Source organism: Mus caroli, unplaced genomic scaffold, assembly GCF_978045245.1.
Source record: "Mus caroli unplaced genomic scaffold, Mus_caroli_1 scaffold_18, whole genome shotgun sequence".
Classification (NCBI taxonomy): Eukaryota; Metazoa; Chordata; class Mammalia; order Rodentia; family Muridae; genus Mus; species Mus caroli.
Window position 1 is genome coordinate 70,784,707 of NW_028227273.1, and position 15,475 is coordinate 70,800,181.

Sequence of the window (15,475 nt, forward strand, 5' to 3'; positions counted from 1 at the left end):
TCCGGCCTGCATAGGGCCACAAGCCTCTTCCGGTCAGAAAAGCACCTGGGAAGCTAGGGCACAGGGTCGGCAGACACTCGCCAGCTACCCACAACACCCGCCACAGGATCTTAAGACTTCTGGTGAGTGGAACACAGCTTCTGCTCCAATCCAATGCGGGACCGGAGACTGCATTAGTTAGGGAAGCAGAAACCGGCCTGAGTAGGGCCACAGGCCTCATCCGGCCGGATCAGCACCAGGAGAGCTAGAGCGCAGGGTCGGCTGACACCCGCCAGCTACCCACGACCCCCGCCACAGGATTTTGAGACTGCTGGTGAGTGGAACACAGCTTCTGCTCCAGTCCAATCACGCGGGACCTGAGACTGCTCTGGTTGGGAAGAGAGAAATCCGGCCTACATAGGGCCACAAGCCTCTTCCGGTCAGAAAAGCACCTGGGTAGCTAGGGCACAGGGTCGGCTGACACTCGCCAGCTACCCACAACACCCGCCACAGGATCTTAAGACTTCTGGAGAGTGGAACACAGCTTCTGCTCCAATCCAATTGCGCGCGGGACCTGAGACTGCATTAGTTACAGAAGCAGAAACCGGCCTGAGTAAGGCCACAGGCCTCATCCGGCCGGATCAGCACCAGGGGAGCTAGAGCGCAGGGTCGGCTGACACCCGCCAGCTACCCACGACCCCCGCCACAGGATTTTGAGACTGCTGGTGAGTGGAACACAGCTTCTGCTCCAGGCCAATCACGGGGGACCCGAGACTGCTCTGGTTGGGGAGGCAGAAATCCGGCCTACATAGGGCCACAAGCCTCTTCCGGTCAGAAAAGCACCTGGGAAGCTAGGGCACAGGGTCGGCAGACACTCGCCAGCTACCCACAACACCCGCCACAGGATCTTAAGACTTCTGGTGAGTGGAACACAGCTTCTGCTCCAATCCAATTGCGCGCGGGACCTGAGACTGCATTAGTTAGGGAAGCAGAAACCGGCCTGAGTAGGGCCAAAGGCCTCATCCGGCCGGATAAGCACCAGGGGAGCTAGAGCGCAGGGTCGGCTGACACCCGCCAGCTACCCACGACCCCCGCCACAGGATTTTGAGACTGCTGGTGAGTGGAACACAGCTTCTGCTCCAGTCCAATCACGTGGGACCTGAGACTGCTCTGGTTGGAAAGAGAGAAATCTGGCCTACATAGGGCCACAAGCCTCTTCCGGTCAGAAAAGCACCTGGGTAGCTAGGGCACAGGGTCGGCTGACACTCGCCAGCTACCCACAACACCCGCCACAGGATCTTAAGACTTCTGGAGAGTGGAACACAGCTTCTGCTCCAATCCAATTGCGCGCGGGACCAGAGACTGCATTAGTTAGGGAAGCAGAAACCGGCCTGAATAAGGCCACAGGCCTCATCCGGCCGGATTAGCACCAGGGGAGCTAGAGCGCAGGGTCGGCTGACACCCGCCAGCTACCCACGACCCCCGCCACAGGATTTTGAGACTGCTGGTGAGTGGAACACAGCTTCTGCTCCAGTCCAATCACGCGGGACCCGAGACTGCTCTGGTTGGGGAGGCAGAAATCCGGCCTACATAGGGCCACAAGCCTCTTCCGGTCAGAAAAGCACCTGGGTAGCTAGGGCGCAGGGTCGGCAGACACTTGCCAGCTACCCACATCACCCGCCACAGGATCTTAAGACTTCTGGAGAGTGGAACACAGCTTCTGCTCCAATCCAATTGCGCGCGGGACCTGAGACTGCATTAGTTAGGGAAGCAGAAACCGGCCTGAGTAGGGCCACAGGCCTCATCCAGCCGGATCAGCACCAGGGGAGCTAGAGCGCAGGGTCGGCTGACACCCACCAGCTACCCACGACCCCCGCCACAGGATTTTGAGACTGCTGGTGAGTGGAACACAGCTTCTGCTCCAGTCCAATCACGCGGGACCTGAGACTGCTTTAGTTAGGGAAGCAGAAAACCGGCCTGAGTAGGACCACAGGCCTCTTCCGGCTGGACCAGCACCGGGGTACCGCCAGCTACCCACGACTCCAGCCACAGGATTTTGAGACTGCTGGTGAGTGGAACACAGCTTCTGCTCCAATCTTTAAACAGTGACAACGACAACAACTAACCCCAGAGATTACCAGATGGCGAAAGGTAAACGTAATAATCTTACTAACAGAAACCAAGACCACTCATCATCATCAGAACCCAGCACTCCGACTTCGCCCAGTCCAGGGCACCCCAACACACCGGAAAAGCTAGACACGGATCTAAAAGCATATCTCCTGATGATGATAGAGGACTTCAAGAAGGACTATAATAACACACTTAAAGAAATACAAAGGAACGCTGGTAAACAGGTAGAAGACAATAAAGAGGAAGCACAAAAATCCCTTAAAGAATTGCAGGAGAACACTGCTAAAGAGTTACAAATCCTTAGAGAAAAACAGGATAACATAATCAAACAGGTAGAAGTCCTTAATGAAAAACAGGAAAACACATCCAAACAGATGATGGAAATGAACAAAACCATACTAGACCTAAAAAGGGAAGTAGACACAATAAAGAAAACCCAAAATGAGGCAACACTGGAGATAGAAACCCTAGGAAAGAAATCTGGAACCATAGATACCAGCATCAGCAACAGAATACAAAAGATGGAAGAGAGAATCTCAGGTGCAGAAGATTCCATAGAGAACATCGGCACAACAATCAAGGAAAATGTAAAATGCAAAAAGATCCTAACTCAAAACATCCAAGAAATACAGGACACAATGAGAAGACCAAACCTACGGATAATAGGAGTGGATGAGAATGAAGATTTTCAACTCAAAGGACCAGCAAACATCTTCAACAAAATTATAGAAGAAAACTTCCCAAATCTAAAGAAAGAGATGCCCATGAACATACAAGAAGCCTACAGAACTCCAAATAGACTGGACCAGAAAAGAAATACCTCCTGACACATAATAATCAGAACAACAAATGCTCTAAATAAAGATAGAATACTAAAAGCAGTAAGAGAAAAAGGCCAAGTAACATATAAAGGCAAGCCTATCAGAATTACACCAGATTTTTCACCAGAGACTATGAGAGCCAGAAGATCCTGGATGGATGTTATACAGACACTAAAAGAACACAAATTCCAGCCCAGGCTACTATACCCAGCCAAACTCTCAATTAACATATATGGAGAAACCAAAGTATTCCACGACAAAACCAAATTCACGAATTATCTCTCCACGAATCCAGCCCTTCAAAGGATAATAACAGAAAAAAAACCAATACAAGGACAGGAACCATGCCCTAGAAACAACGAGAAGGTAATCCCTCAACAAACCTAAAAGAAAACAGCCACAAGAACAGAATGCCAACTTTAACAACAAAAATAACAGGAAACAACAATTACCTTTCCTTAATATCTCTTAATATCAATGGACTCAACTCCCCGATAAAAAGACATAGACTAACAAACTGGCTACACAAACAAGACCCAACATTTTGCTGCATACAGGAAACTCATCTCAGAGAAAAAGATAGACACTACCTCAGAATGAAAGGCTGGAAAACAATTTTCCAAGCAAATGGTATGAAGAAACAAGCTGGAGTAGCCATTCTAATATCTGATAAGATTGACTTCCAACCCAAAGTCATCAAAAAAGACAGGGAGGGACACTTCATACTCATCAAAGGTAAAATCCTCCAAGAGGAACTATCAATCCTGAATATCTATGCTCCAAATACAAAGGCAGCCACATTCATTAAAGAAACTTTAGTAAATCTCAAAGCACACATTGCACCTCATACAATAATAGTGGGAGACTTCAACACACCACTTTCACCAATGGACAGATCATGGAAACAGACACTAAACAGGGACACAGTGAAACTAACAGAAATTATGAATCAAATGATCTGGCAGATATCTATAGAACATTCTATCCTAAAACAAAAGGATATACCTTCTTCTCAGCACCTCATGGTACCTTCTCCAAAATTGACCACATAATTGGTCACAAAACAGGCCTCAACAGATACAAAAATATTGAAATTGTCCCATGCATCCTATCAGATCACCATGGACTAAGGCTGATCTTCAATAACAAAATAAATAATAGAAAGCCAACCTTCACGTGGAAACTGAACAACACTCTTCTCAATGATACCTTGGTCAAGGAAGGAATAAAGAAAGAAATTAAGGACTTTTTAGAGTTCAATGAAAATGAAGCCACAACATACCCAAACTTATGGGACGCAATGAAAGCATTTCTAAGAGGAAAACTCATAGCTCTGAGTGCCTCCAAAAGGAAACTAGAGAGAGCACACATTAGCAGCTTGACAACATACCTAAAAGCACTAGAACAAAAGGAAGCAAATTCGCCCAAGAGGAGTAGACAGCAGGAAATAATCAAACTCAGGGGCGAAATCAACCAAGTGGAAACAAGAAAAACTATTCAAAGAATCAACCAATCAAGGAGTTGGTTCTTTGAGAAAATCAACAAGATAGATAAACCCTTAGCCAGACTCATTAGAGGGCACAGGGAAAGCATCCTAATTAACAAAATCAGAAATGAAAAAGGAGACATAACAACAGATCCTGAAGACATCCAAAACACCATCAGATCCTTTTACCAAAGGCTATACTCAACAAAACTGGAGAACCTGGATGAAATGGAGAAGTTCCTAGACAAATACCAGGTACCAAAGTTGAATCAAGATCAGGTTAATGATCTAAACAGCCCTATATCCCCCAAAGAAATAGAAGCAGTCATTAATAGTCTCCCAACCAAAAAAAGCCCAGGACTAGATGGGTTTAGTGCAGAGTTCTATCAGACCTTCAAAGAAGATCTAATCCCAGTTCTTCACAAACTATTCCACAAAATAGAAACAGAAGGTACTCTACCCAACTCATTCTATGAAGCCACAATTACTCTGATACCTAAACCACAAAAAGACCAAACAAAGATAGAGAACTTCAGACCAATATCCCTTATGAATATTGATGCAAAAATCCTCAATAAAGTTCTTGCTAACCGAATGCAAGAACACATCAAAACAAGCATCCATCCTGACCAAGTAGGTTTCATCCCAGGGATGCAGGGATGGTTCAATATATGGAAATCCATCAACGTAATCCAGTATATAAACATACTCAAAGACAAAAACCACATGGTCATCTCGTTAGATGCGGAAAAAGCATTTGACAAGATCCAACACCCATTCATGATAAAAGTCTTGGAAAGATCAGGAATTCAAGGCCCATACCTAAACATGATAAAAGCAATCTACAGCAAACCAGTAGCCAACATCAAAGTAAATGGTGAGAAGCTGGAAGAAATCCCACTAATATCAGGAGCTAGACAAGGCTGCCAATTTCTCCCTACCAGTTCAACACTGTACTTGAAGTCCTAGCCAGAGCAATTCGACAACAAAAGGAGATCAAGGGGATACAAATTGGAAAGGAAGAAGTCAAAATAGCACTTTTTGCAGATGATATGATAGTATATATAAGTGACCCTAAAAATTCCACCAGAGAACTCCTAAGCCTGATAAACAGCTTCGGTGAAGTAGCTGGATATAAAATTAACTCAAACAAATCAATGGCCTTTCTCTACACAAAGAATAAACAGGCTGAGAAAGAAAGTAGGGAAACAACACCCTTCTCAATAGTCACAAATAATATAAAATATCTTGGCGTGACTCTAACTAAGGAAGTGAAAGATCTGTATAATAAAAACTTCAAGTCTCTGAAGAAAGAAATTATAGAAGATCTCAGAAGATGGAAAGATCTCCCATGCTCATGGATTGGCAGGATCAACATTGTAAAAATGTCTATCTTGCCAAAAGCAATCTACAGATTCAATGCAATCCCCATCAAAATTCCAAATCAATTCTTCAACGAATTAGAAAGTGCAATCTGCAAATTCATCTGGAATAACAAAAAACCTAGGATAGCAAAATCTCTTCTCAAGGATAAAAGAACCTCTGGTGGAATCACCATGCCGGACCTAAAGCTCTACTACAGAGCAATTGTGATAAAAACTGCATGGTACTGGTATAGTGACAGACAAATAGACCAATGGAATAGAATTGAAGACCCAGAAATGAACCCACACACCTACGGTCACTTGATCTTCGACAAGGGAGCTAAAAACATCCAGTGGAAGAAAGACAGCATTTTCAACAAATGGTGCTGGCACAACTGGTTGTTAACATGTAGAAGAATGCGAATCGATCCATTCCTATCTCCTTGTACTAAGGTCAAGTCTAAGTGGATCAAGGAACTTCACATAAAACCAGAGACACTGAAACTTATAGAGGAGAAAGTGGGGAAAAGCCTTGAAGATATGGGCACAGGGGAAAAATTCCTGAAGAGAACAGTAATGGCTTGTGCTGTAAGATCGAGAATTGACAAGTGGGACCTCATGAAACTACAAAGCTTCTGCAAGGCTAAAGACACCATCAATAAGACAAAAAAACCACCAACAGATTGGGAAAGGATCTTCACCTATCCTAAATCAGACAAGGGACTAATATCCAATATATATAAAGAACTCAAGAAGGTGGACTCCAGAAAGTCAAATAATCCCATTAAAAAATGGGGCTCAGAACTGAACAAAGAATTCTCACCTGAGGAATACCGAATGGCAGAGAAGCACCTGAAAAAATGTTCAACATCCTTAATCATCAGGGAAATGCAAATCAAAACAACCCTGAGATTCCACCTCACACCAGTCAGAATGGCTAAGATCAAAAATCCAGGTGACAGCAGATGCTGGCGAGGATGTGGAGAAAGAGGAACACTTCTCCATTGTTGGTGGGATTGCAAGCTTGTACAACCACTCTGGAAATCAGTCTGGCGGTTCCTCAGAAAATTGGACATAGTTCTACTGGAGGATCCAGCAATACCTCTCCTGGGCATATATCCAGAAGATGTCCCAACCGGTAAAAAGGACACATGCTCCACTATGTTCATAGCAGCCCTATTTATAATAGCCAGAAGCTGGAATGAACCCAGATGTCCCTCAACAGAGGAATGGATACAGAAATTATGGTACATTTACACAATGGAGTACTACTCAGCTATTAAAAAGAATGAATTTATGAAATTTATAGCCAAATGGATGGACCTGGAGGGCATCATCTTGAGTGAAGTAACACAATCACAAAAGAACTCACACAATATGTATTCACTGATAAGTGGATATTAGCCCAAAACTTAGGATACCCAAGATATAAGATACAATTTGCTAAACGCATGAAACTCAAGAAGAATGAAGACCAAAGTGTGGACACTGTGCACCTTCTTAGAATTGGGAACAAAACACCCAGGGAAGGAGTTACAGAGACAAAGTTCGTAGCTGTGATGAAAGGATGGACCATTTAGAGACTGCTGTATCCAGGGATCCATCCCATAATCAGCTTCTAAACGCTGACACCATTGCATATACTAGCAAGATTTTGCTGAAAGGACCCAAATATAGCTGTCTCTTGTGAGACGATGCCGGGGCCTAGCAAACACAGGAGTGGATGTTCACAGTCAGCTATTGGATGTATCACAGGGCTCCCAATGGAGAAGCTAGAGAAAGTACCCAAGGAGCTAAAGGGATCTGCAACCCTATTGTTGGAACCACATGATGTACTAACCAGAACCCCGGAGCTCTTGTCTCTAGCTGCATATGTATCGAAAGATGGCCTAGTCGGCCATCAATGGAAAGAGAGGCCCATTGGACTTGCAAACTTTATATGCCCCAATATAGGGGAATGCCAGGGCCAAAAGAATGGGAATGGGTGGGTAGGGAAGTGGGGGGCGCTATGGGGGACTTTTGGGATAGCATTGGAAATGTAATTGAGGAAAATATGTAATAAAAATATCAAAAAAATGACTCATCTCTCTCTGTTTCTCTCCGTGTGTCTTTCTCTGTCTCTGTCTCTGTCTCTCTCTCTCTCTCTCTCTCTATATATATATATGTATGTATATATATCTCTATATATACATATCTATCATCTATATCTATTAATAGAAACAGATATAGATATACACACAAGTATAGAAAAACATAGAAACATACAAATAGGAAAGGAGAAATATACATTCACACATAACTACACATAAATGTAATGAACTGAATTCTAACATGAATTTCTCTGTAAATACTATCAGAGCACAAAATGATACTTCTAGTCTAGAGTGGGAACAGCATGAGTTTGGATGTCCAGTTAAAACAATACTCTACAATGATTATAATGTACTTGAGAACTAACGAACTACAACTCATCATTTAGTAGACTCATGAGCATGGGCTCAGTATGTTTTCAGTAACAGAACATGTATAATGATATCCAAGTAATCAATAACAAAATGACAGGTCTACATGGACAGATTATGCCTCATAGTCTATTTGCTTAATATTAGAGTCTTATACTAATATAAAAATATACTTGCTCAATAAAAATTCTTCGTATTTTGGAAAGCATTTTCTAGCACAATTGTTTTGGGCATTCGTAGTCTCTTACAACTATAACATTAATAACACTAAACATGATTTAACAGTAGAAACATTACCTTTCTGCAGCTATAATTGTGTTCTTTCCCATTGTCCTTGGGCAGATTATCAAACTTTTGAAAAGTTATCTGATGGAGTGCGTGGGCAAAAGCATACACAGCATTGTATATGTCATAACTCCCTTCAATAAAGGCCATGTCAAAAGTATGTACCATTAACCATTCCAATGAGTGATTGGATGAGCAGTTCTTCAGTGTCTTACATTTAGAGGCTGAGACCTCACAGTTAAAGTGCATCCATTCCAGCTTTACTAGATGCTCATCTGAGCATTTGACAGAGTTCAATGCCTGGACAAAAATTTTAAAACCAGAAATCTCACTATGGTGTTGTCCAAAAGCAAAAGTCCCATATTCGTTACCAAATGTAAAGTGTTTCATACTAGGACTGACATCCCACTGTGAGGTGGTGATCCATAGTCTCTGTATACCTAGGGATTCCCACATTCTAAAGCTCACAGCTAAGGTACTGTCTGTGTCACCATAAATGATGACAACATTTGTGGATGATGTCATGATTTGGTTGTAATACACTTCAGCTCTTGACATGTATAAATTCATGTTGACTGGAATCATGTTGACAAAGGCAAAGCAGACTGTATATTTTTCCATCTCTCTTCTCAAATAGGAGAGAAATTGGATACCTTCATCATTGTCTGAGATGACCAACCCTACCCAGTTCCAACTGAAATGAATTATGAAGGATACCAGGGCAAGGGCTAGAGATGTATGGTCAGAAGCCATCTGATATAGATAGGGAAAATTTTCATGATCACTCAGGACAGGATGAAAGGGTCCATAAGTAATCTGAAAGAACTAGAAAACAGGAACCAGCACAAGGTACAATGAATTCTTAGAACTTGTAAACATATTTTTATACACAGTTCTAGATATCTTAGCTAGCCATTATTTTATCCCTCATATATAATCCATATAAAGTAATCTGGAAGCCCCATCAGGTCTGTGAATAATACCCTTGAACTACTTATATTTGCCCAGGCCCAGTAAGGTCATGCTGGCACTAGAGATATATGATTTCATGACAGAATTCCCACTCTGCCTCAATAAACACACACACACACACACACACACACACACACACACACACACACACACACATGCACACACACACTTACCTGCTGAGACATAAAGTTGTTTAGGATTGTATTAAGTTTCACAGTTGTTGCCCAATTCAGCCTTGTAAGGGCCATTGCACATTTGGTGTATTCTTCACACATATAATTAGGGAAAATATCAAAATTTTGTAAACTCAAATGCATAAGACTCATTAATTCAGATTCCCAGACACAATTTTGTGCTGAAAATTCAAATATTAGCGACATATTTGGCAAAATATCAGGGTTCATGTTGATTTCATATATGGAAAAAGCCAAAGCCAGAGCATACTTGTGATTTTCAGTATGAGTTCTGTAAAAGTTTATAGTGTTTATAATTAACAGCAATTTACAAATAACATTTGTAATCAATAAAAGGACAATTCTACACTGGATTGCATTTTCTCTACCCCATAAAGATTGAAATGATCTGTGTAATGTGGTTGAAATGACAAAGAAGCTGGAAGTTCATTAAACTCTGAAATGCTTATGAAAGGTCACCTCACATAAATGAGCCACTATTAGTAATAACATCACTTTAAAAAAAACACAAACAGATCCCTTAAAGTACATATATCGTGTCCTTATTCTAAAGAGACAGTAAAGAACTGGAATTTGTAAGTTGTTAAAGCCAGTGAATTTGTATAGATAAAAATATAAACTTCACAGTGGACATCTATCTTCATTCAACTTTTGATGCAGCATCTGTACATAAACAGGGACCACATGAAGGAAATTTAAAAAGTGGCTGAATGTGCACAGGTAGGTGTGTCTCAAATATTAATGGCCCTAAAACATGAACAAGAATCTATACTGAGATGGAAGGACCATCAGAAAACTCTATGGCCATTTGCCTAAACACCTAGGGTAAAATTGTAGAAAATTTATGGGCATTCTTTTGATAAGATACCATTGGCTTGAGAAATGGAAACTGTATTTATGTGACATATTCAGGTCCAGATTTGTTTTATTGCTAAATTTCCATTCCTAAGTGTGAGGCGGATGAAAAAAATACTCTGCAAATTAAAGTGATAATATAGCATTAAGTATGTAATAATATTTCAAGTTCTTGCTTGTTTTGCAAAAGACTCATAGTTTTGGTTTGCTCCTCATCCTCAGTAGTCTTGGGAAACATTCATGATGACTGTACATGGAAAACACAAAAGCACTTACTGTATATCCAAAATATGACTAAAATACTCTTTCTCCACAGGTTGTTGTACTGCCTGAATCATGAAGGTACATCCTGTTCCCTGGTTTCTATTCTTGTCTTCATTCTGCTTTATTTTCCAAAAGCACCTCGGATAAATAAAATCAGCCACAAGAAGTGGAATGTTCAGGAGCCAGAAGAGGAAAATTAAGGTGAACATATTTTTCCTGTTCTGAGTCTGGGCAGTATTGATTGTGAAGTGCCAAACAGATCAGGAAATCAAACAGGTACCAATATATCCCCATGTACTATTAACACTGTGTCCCAGGGAGATGCTACACATGCATTCATGTTTCCTTCTCTACAGGTGTTTCCTCACCCCTGGAAGAATCATTGATGCTCTCTCCTGAGGATCTTCACCTGATGTCCACTGTGTGATAAACTTGGTTGATAATACAGATGAGGATGATGTAGCTTGATGGTTGACATCACACATATTTAAGGAAATTAAGGTCCCTGGAAAGATTTCTCTTTGTGAAAATTTGGTCCCAGGACTGCCTCAAAATCTGTTTATGTGAACACCTTAAATAATATCAATGGATTTTGTTAGTTGATCCACCATGAGACATGCATTAATGACTCAGGAAGGCCTCACAAAATCTGAGGTCTTTGTTACCCATTGGTCTTTGTGTCAAAATCTCCAGAGAAAAAAATCAGCCTCATGTTTAGAGCACTTGATATCCACTGAGAATGCATATGGACAAGGATGCAGCAGTAACAAATACAGAATATCTAAAGAGAATCAGTACTAACACTGTCTTGAGAATTAAAAAAATTTTCCAGTCTAGAAATACCTGAATCCTGCTGTATCCAAAACTATCCAGATTATCACAGAACCATATTTTCTTACATATATTTATTTGTATTTAAGTCATCAATTATAATTTTTATTTTTATTTTATTTTTTAATACTTTTTATTAGGTATTTTCCTCATTTACATTTCCAATGCTATCCCAAAAGTCCCCCATACCCTCCCACCCACTCCCCTACCCACCCACTACCACTTTTTGGCCCTGGAATTCCCCTGTACTGGGGCATATAAAGTTTGCAAATGCAATGGGCCTCTATTTCCAGTGATGGCTGACTAGGCCATCTTCTAATACATATGCAGCTAGAGTCAAGAGCTCCAGATTACTGGTTAGTTCATAATGTTGTTCTACCTATAGGGTTTCAGATCCCTTTAGCTCCTTGGGTACTTTCTCTAGCTCTTCAATTGTGGGCCCTGTGATCCATTCAATAGCTGACTGTGAGCATCCACTTCTGTGTTTGCTTGGCCCCGGCATAGTCTCACAAGAGACAGCTATAACTGGGTCCTTTCAGCAAAATCTTGCTAGTATATTCAATGTTGTCAGCGTTTGGAGGTTGATTATGGGATGGAACCCTGGATATGGCAGGCTCTAGGTGGTCCATCGTTTCAACACAGTTCCAAACTTTGTCTCTGTAACTCCTTCCATGGGTGTTTTGTTCCCAATTCTTTTTTTTTTTTTAAATATTTATTTATTTATTATATGTAAGTACACTGTAGCTTTCCTCAGATACTCCAGAAGAGGGCATCAGATTTCGTTACGGATGGTTGTGAGCCACCATGTGTTTGCTGGGATTTGAACTCGGGACCTTCGGAAGAGCAGTCGTTGCTCTTAACCACTGAACCATCTCGCCAGCCCTTGTTCCCAATTCTAAGAAGGGGCAAAGTGTCCACACTTTGGTCTTCATCCTTCTTGAGTTTCATGCGTTTAGCAAATTGTATCTTATATCTTGGGTATTCTAAGTTTCTGGGCTAATATCCACTTATCAGTGAGTACATATTGTGTGAGTTCCTTTGTGATTGGGTTACCTCACTCAGAATGATACCCTCCAGGTCCATCCATTTGCCTAGGAATTTCATAAATTTATTCTTTTTAATAGCCGAGTAGTACTCCATTTTGTAAATGTACCACATTTTTCTGTATCCATTCCTCTGTTGAGGGACATTTGGGCTCTTTTCAGCTTCTGGCTATTATACATAAGGCTGCTATGAACATAGTGGAGCATGTGTCCTTCTTACTGGTTGGAACATCTTCTGGATATATGCCCAGGAGAGGTATTTCAGGACCCTCCGGTAGTAATATATCCAGTTTTCTGAGGAACCGCCAGATTGATTTTCAGAGTGGTTGTACAAGCTTGCAATCCCACCAACAATGGAGGAGTGTTCCTCTTTCTCCACATCTTCACCAGCATCTGCTGTCACCTGAAATTTTGATCTTAGCCATTCTGATTGGTGTGAAGTGGAATCTCAGGGTTGTTTTGATTTGCATTTCCCTGATGATTAAGGATGCTGAACATTTTTTCAGGTGCTTCTCAGCCTTTTGATATTTCTCAGGTGAGAATTCTGTGTTTAGCTCTGAGCCCCATTTTTTTAATGGGGTTATTTGATTTCCTGGAGTCCACCTTCTTGAGTTCTTACATATATTGGATATTAGACCCCTATCTGATTTAGGATAGGTAAAGATCCTTTCCCAATCTTTTGGGAATATTGGGAATATGCCTTTTTGTCATATTGATGGTGTCTTTTGCCTTGCAGAAGCTTTGCAATTTTATTAGGTCCCATCTGTACATTCTCAATCTTACAGCACAAGCCATTGCTATTCTATTCAGGAATTTTTCCCCTTTACCCATATCTATGAGGGTTTCCCCTAATTTCTCCTTAATAAGTTTCAGTTTCTCTGGTTTTATGTGGAGTTCCTTAATCCACTTAGATTTGACCTTAGTACAAGGAGATAGGAAAGGATCAATTCGCATTCTTCTACATGATAATGGCCAGTTAGGCCAGCTCCATTTGTTGAAGATGCTGTCTTTTTTCCACTGGATGGTTTTTGCTCTCTTGTCAAAGATCAAGTGACCATAGGTGTGTGGGTTCATTTCTGGGTCTTCAATTCTATTCCATTGGTCTACTTGTCTGTTGCTATACCAGTACCATGCAGTTTTTATCACAATTGCTCTGTAGCACTGCTTTAGGTCAGGCATGGTGATTCCACCAGAGGTTCTTTTACCCTTGAGAAGAGTTTTTGCTATCCTAGGTTTTTTGTTGTTCCAGATGAATTTGCAGATTGCCCTTTCTAATTCGTTGAAAAATTGAATTGGAATTTTGATGGGGATTGCATTGAATCTGTAGATTGCTTTTGGCAGATAGCCTTTTTTTTTTTTCTATATTGATCCTGCCAATCCATGAGCATGGGAGATCTTTCCATCTTCTGAGATCTTCTTTAACTTCTTTCTTCAGAGACTTGAAGTTTTTATCATACAGATCTTTCACTTGTGTAGTTAGAGTCACGCCAAGGTATTTTATATTATTTGTGAGTATTGCGTAGGGTGTTGTTTCCCTAATTTCTTTCTCAGCCTGTTTATTCTTTGTGTAGAGAAAGGCCATTGACGTGTTTGAGTTAATTTTATATCCAGCTACTTCACCGAAGCTGTTTATCAGGCTTAGGAGTTCTCTGGTGGAATTTTTAGGGTCACATATATATACTATCATATCATCTGCAAAAAGTGCTATTTTGACTTCTTCCTTTCCCATTTGTATCCCCTTGATCTCCTTTTGTTGTCGAATTGCTCTGGGTAGGACTTCAAGTACAATGTTGAACTGGTAGGGAGAAATTGGCAGCCTTGTCTAGCTCCTGATATTAGTGGGATTTCTTCCAGCTTCTCACCATTTACTTTGATGTTGGCTACTGGTTTGCTGTAGATTGCTTTTATCATGTTTAGGTATGGGCCTTGAATTCCTGATCTTTCCAAGACTTTTATCATGAATGGGTTTTGGATTTTTTCAAATGCTTTTTCTGCACCTAACGAGATGATCATGTGGGTTTTGTCTTTGAGTTTGTTTATATACTGGATTATGTTGATGGATTTCCGTATATTGAACCATCTCTGCATCCCTGGGATGAAACCTACTTGGTCAGGATGGATGATTGTTTTGATGTGTTCTTGGGTTCGGTTAGCGAGAACTTTATTGAGTATTTTTGCATCGATATTCATAAGGGAAATTGGTCTGAAGTTCTCTATCTCTCTTGGGTCTTTTTGTGGTTTAGGTATCAGAGTAATTGTGGCTTCATAGGATGAATTGGGTAGAGTACCTTCTACTTCTATTTTGTGGAATAGTTTGTGCAGAAGTGGAATTATATCTTCTTTGAAGTTCTGATAGAACTCTGCACTAAACCCATCTGGTCCTGGGCTTTTTTTTGGCTGGGAGACTATTAATGACTGCTTCTATTTCTTTTGGGGATATGGGACTGTTTAGATTATCAACTTGATCCTGATTTAACTTTGGTACATGGTATCTGTCTAGAAACTTGTCCATTTCATCCAGGTTTTACAGTTTTCTTGAGTATAGCCTTTTGTAGAAGGATCTGATGGTGTTTTGGGTTTCTTCAGGATCTGTTGTTATGTCTCTCTTTTCATTTCTGATTTTGTTAATTAGGATGCTTTCCCTGTGCCCTCTAGTGAGTCTAGCTAAGGGTTTATCTATCTTGTTGATTTTCTCAAAGAACCAGCTCCTCGTTTGGTTGATTCTTTGAATAGTTTTTCTTGTTTCCACTTGGTTCATTTTGCCCCTGAGTTTCCTTATTTCCTGC

General features: G+C 41.0%; 1 protein-coding gene across 1 annotated transcript in view; it reads right to left on the minus strand.

The window, feature by feature from the left end:
- The window catches only part of LOC110287789 (vomeronasal type-2 receptor 116-like), a 30,550-nt gene extending 19,452 nt beyond the window's left edge, over positions 1-11,098 (minus strand). The window contains exons 1-3 of the mRNA XM_085832551.1: positions 10,828-11,098; positions 9,676-9,967; positions 8,543-9,355 (exon numbers count right to left, since the gene is read on the minus strand). Coding sequence (XP_085688677.1) covers positions 8,543-9,355; positions 9,676-9,967; positions 10,828-11,024 — 1,302 coding nt within the window. The 5' untranslated portion in view covers positions 11,025-11,098. The remainder of the gene's footprint in view (positions 1-8,542; positions 9,356-9,675; positions 9,968-10,827) is intronic.
- Between the last annotated feature and the right edge of the window lie 4,377 nt (positions 11,099-15,475).